General features: G+C 18.2%; 1 protein-coding gene across 1 annotated transcript in view; it reads right to left on the bottom strand.

The window, feature by feature from the left end:
* Positions 1-3,350, bottom strand: part of LOC102672815 (ras-related protein Rab-5B-like) — a 7,084-nt gene that overhangs the window by 1,500 nt on the left and 2,234 nt on the right. Inside the window, exons 2-5 of the mRNA XM_006620334.2 lie at positions 3,234-3,350; positions 2,930-3,081; positions 2,210-2,426; positions 1,415-1,539 (exon numbers count right to left, since the gene is read on the bottom strand). Of these exons, the coding sequence (XP_006620397.1) occupies positions 1,427-1,539; positions 2,210-2,426; positions 2,930-3,081; positions 3,234-3,350 (599 nt within the window). The 3' untranslated portion in view covers positions 1,415-1,426. The remainder of the gene's footprint in view (positions 1-1,414; positions 1,540-2,209; positions 2,427-2,929; positions 3,082-3,233) is intronic.

The following is a 3,350-nucleotide window of genomic DNA, read 5'->3' as shown; positions in this document are numbered from 1 at the left end:
TTTAAATAAACTAAACAATGATTAATATTTGAAATAATATTGATAAAATTCTGATCAAAATAAAAATATATATAATTTTATATATATATATATATAATTTTTATGTTTTATAATATTTGAATAAAGATATTTATCAAATTTACTTATTGTTGTGTTGATTATTAATAAATTCAACTTTTAAATAAAAAATTAATATTTTCTTTAATGTCATTTTATGATTTACAGTAAATCTACAAACAAGATTGTAAATATATTATAAGATTGTTTTTACTTTCTTGTATATAACAATATAATTAATATTGTAAAGTATATCATTCACATTATTAATTAAATAATAAATATAAAAATAAACGAAATAAGAATAATATATAACATTATTAATCATTCTATATGTAACATTATATAGTAGAATTTGCAAAATTTAACATGAAATATATAAAAATTACTTTCAATTAAGTGTAAATATATGTATGCATATTCTGTAATGCCATAAATGATTAAAAAGCAATAGATTCATTAGAAATATACAAGCGAAAAGAGAAAAAAACAAAATGTTTAGATTGCGCATTATTACTTTTTTCAATATTAAATCTACAAAATTATATGTAATACATAAAAATTATGCAAAAATATACTTATATAAATACAATTTTATATTCTAAAAAAGTTATTTATTAAATGCCAAAATATTTGGAATTTATAAATATTTATCTTAAAATAAATATAAAGGTAATGAAAATTTATAGAAGATAAGAATATTAATGTAAAAAAAATTATTAAACAATTTTTAGTTTTTATATTTTTATAATATGCTCATTTTATAAATGATTCTTTTAATTATTAAGTAATTTTTGATAAAGTTAACATAAAATTCATTTATTATACATTAAAAATTCTAATTTTATATTAAGAAAATACTTTTTAAATGTAAAACATCGATTATTTTATGCAATAATTCAAAATTAAGGGAATATTAATTAATTTAGATTTTTATATTTGCGTGTCTTTTTTACTTATTTAATAAATATTAAAAATAAGTCAAAGTACATGCAATGAAAATATTAAACATAAAAAATATGTTGTGACAATATGTACTCAAATGAGATTAATACAAAATTTTGCATAGAATATGTAAATTTTGCATAAAATATTTAAATTTTAACTTAATTGGTATCTAATTATTTTTATCATTGAAAAATAATCTATCAATGTCTCTATTCATTATATATTTTAACATTACAAAAATATATAAACATAATATACTACTATATCAAATGCTAAATCCATATCTGATACATATATCAACTATTTTATGATTTTTTTTAGGTATCATATTCTTTCATTATTGATGACAATAAGGTGTCAAATTTTAATTAACGTAAAAATATATACCAACATAATATTTGACACGTACAGATTTGGATAATCACTTGCAACAATTGCCAGTTGCTGCCTTTTGTCCTTCTGTTTCAACCAATCGACGACCTTGACCACTTGTACTTGCACTTCCTGATTGTTCATTTTTTGGAAGTTTTTTAGCTGTAATATAATTTTATTTAATTTAAGTATTACATAATAAATTCATAATAAATTATTACATAATAAGTATTACATTAAAATATTACATAATAAATTCAAAGAAATTTTAGAAATTAATACATTTAATACATTTTATATTATGAATATAAAATATATATATATGCTATATAATATTAGCTCAATAATAAATATGTTCTATTTCGGAACTTGCATCTAATAGCAAAAATTTAGGCTTTTGAAAATAATTGATTGATATTACTTTTTGACTTATAATTCATTCTTTAAGTATCTTAAAGACAGTAATAAAAACCAGAATGAAATAGAGAAAGATTTGTAACCACATATCACAAAGATTTATATAATTAGAATAAATAATCTTAAATAGATGATAAAAAGTGATGATTTTACTATTCAAATAAAAATCACATTTTTATCAAGACAATATTATATATAATTATTATATTGTATGAAATTTAATAAGAGATATTATTTCAGATTATTTTTCTATATACTTATAAATAGATTAATTAAATATAATTAAATATAAAATATAAATACTATAAATTTATGTAAAATTTATTTGTCAGATTTTATTCATTAATATCATTAATAAATATTTAATATTAAAAATATTAAATTTTTCATGATAAATATAACAAAATAATCTTACCAATTGCTAAAAATATATCATTAACATTCATTGCTGTTTTAGCTGAAGTTTCCATGAAAAGAAGGCCATTTTCATCAGCATAAGTTTGAGCTTCATCAAATTCTACAATTCTTTTATTTGCAAGATCAGCTTTATTTCCAGCTAATGCTATAACTATACTTGGACTGGCTTGTCGTTGCAATTCCTTCACCCACGTTTGGGCACGTACAAATGTGTCCTGCAATTTCACATAATTAAAAAATATATAAATTTAATAATAAATATAAAAATTAGAAAATAATTTATAATAAGTATCAGAAAAATAATGATAGATATCATATTAACATTTTTATTATTATTACAATTGATTTGAATTTTTTTCCTCAATTTTTTTTGACATTTTTCATTATTTTATTATTATATATGTCACTTGATTTATAAATACTGTTTTTAGAAATATTATTAATTCTTTAAAGTCACAATAAAATATTTTTATAATAAAAAATTAAACTAATATGACATTTTTACCAAAAATTATTTCAAAAATTTTATTAAAACAAAATTCAAAATATAAATATAAAATATGTCACATATAAAATTGAATGTAATGATTTGCTTATCTTTTAATTATATATTTTATAGATATATATAATATTATATATAGTTTTTAACATACATAACATTATATTTATATTTATAATTTATATATTTAAATATTAAATTTGATAAATCTGTACTCACTTGATTTGTTATATCATATACAACAATAGCTGCTTGTGCACCACGATAATACATTGGTGCAAGACTATGATAACGTTCTTGCCCTGCTGTATCCCAAATCTCAAATTTTACGGTTGTATCATCCAAACATACAGTTTGTGTTAAAAATGCAGCTAAAATATTATAATATAAATATAATTATTATATATTACTCAATTAGATACTCATTAATTATAATTATATTATTTTCCTTTTATATGATTAATATTATAATTAATATTTAAAATATTTATAATTAATATTTAAAAATATATGAAATTCATACCTCCAATAGTACTTTCTTGATACTCATGGAACTGTCCTTTAACAAACCTCAAAACAAGACTTGACTTTCCCACAGCAGATTCTCCAAGCAATACCAGCTTAAATTGACAAATCTTTC

This window comes from Apis dorsata, unplaced genomic scaffold, assembly GCF_000469605.1.
Source record: "Apis dorsata unplaced genomic scaffold, Apis dorsata 1.3 scaffold_502, whole genome shotgun sequence".
In the NCBI taxonomy this organism is placed as follows: domain Eukaryota; kingdom Metazoa; phylum Arthropoda; class Insecta; order Hymenoptera; family Apidae; genus Apis; species Apis dorsata.
This window is presented reverse-complemented; position numbering and strand designations above follow the sequence as displayed.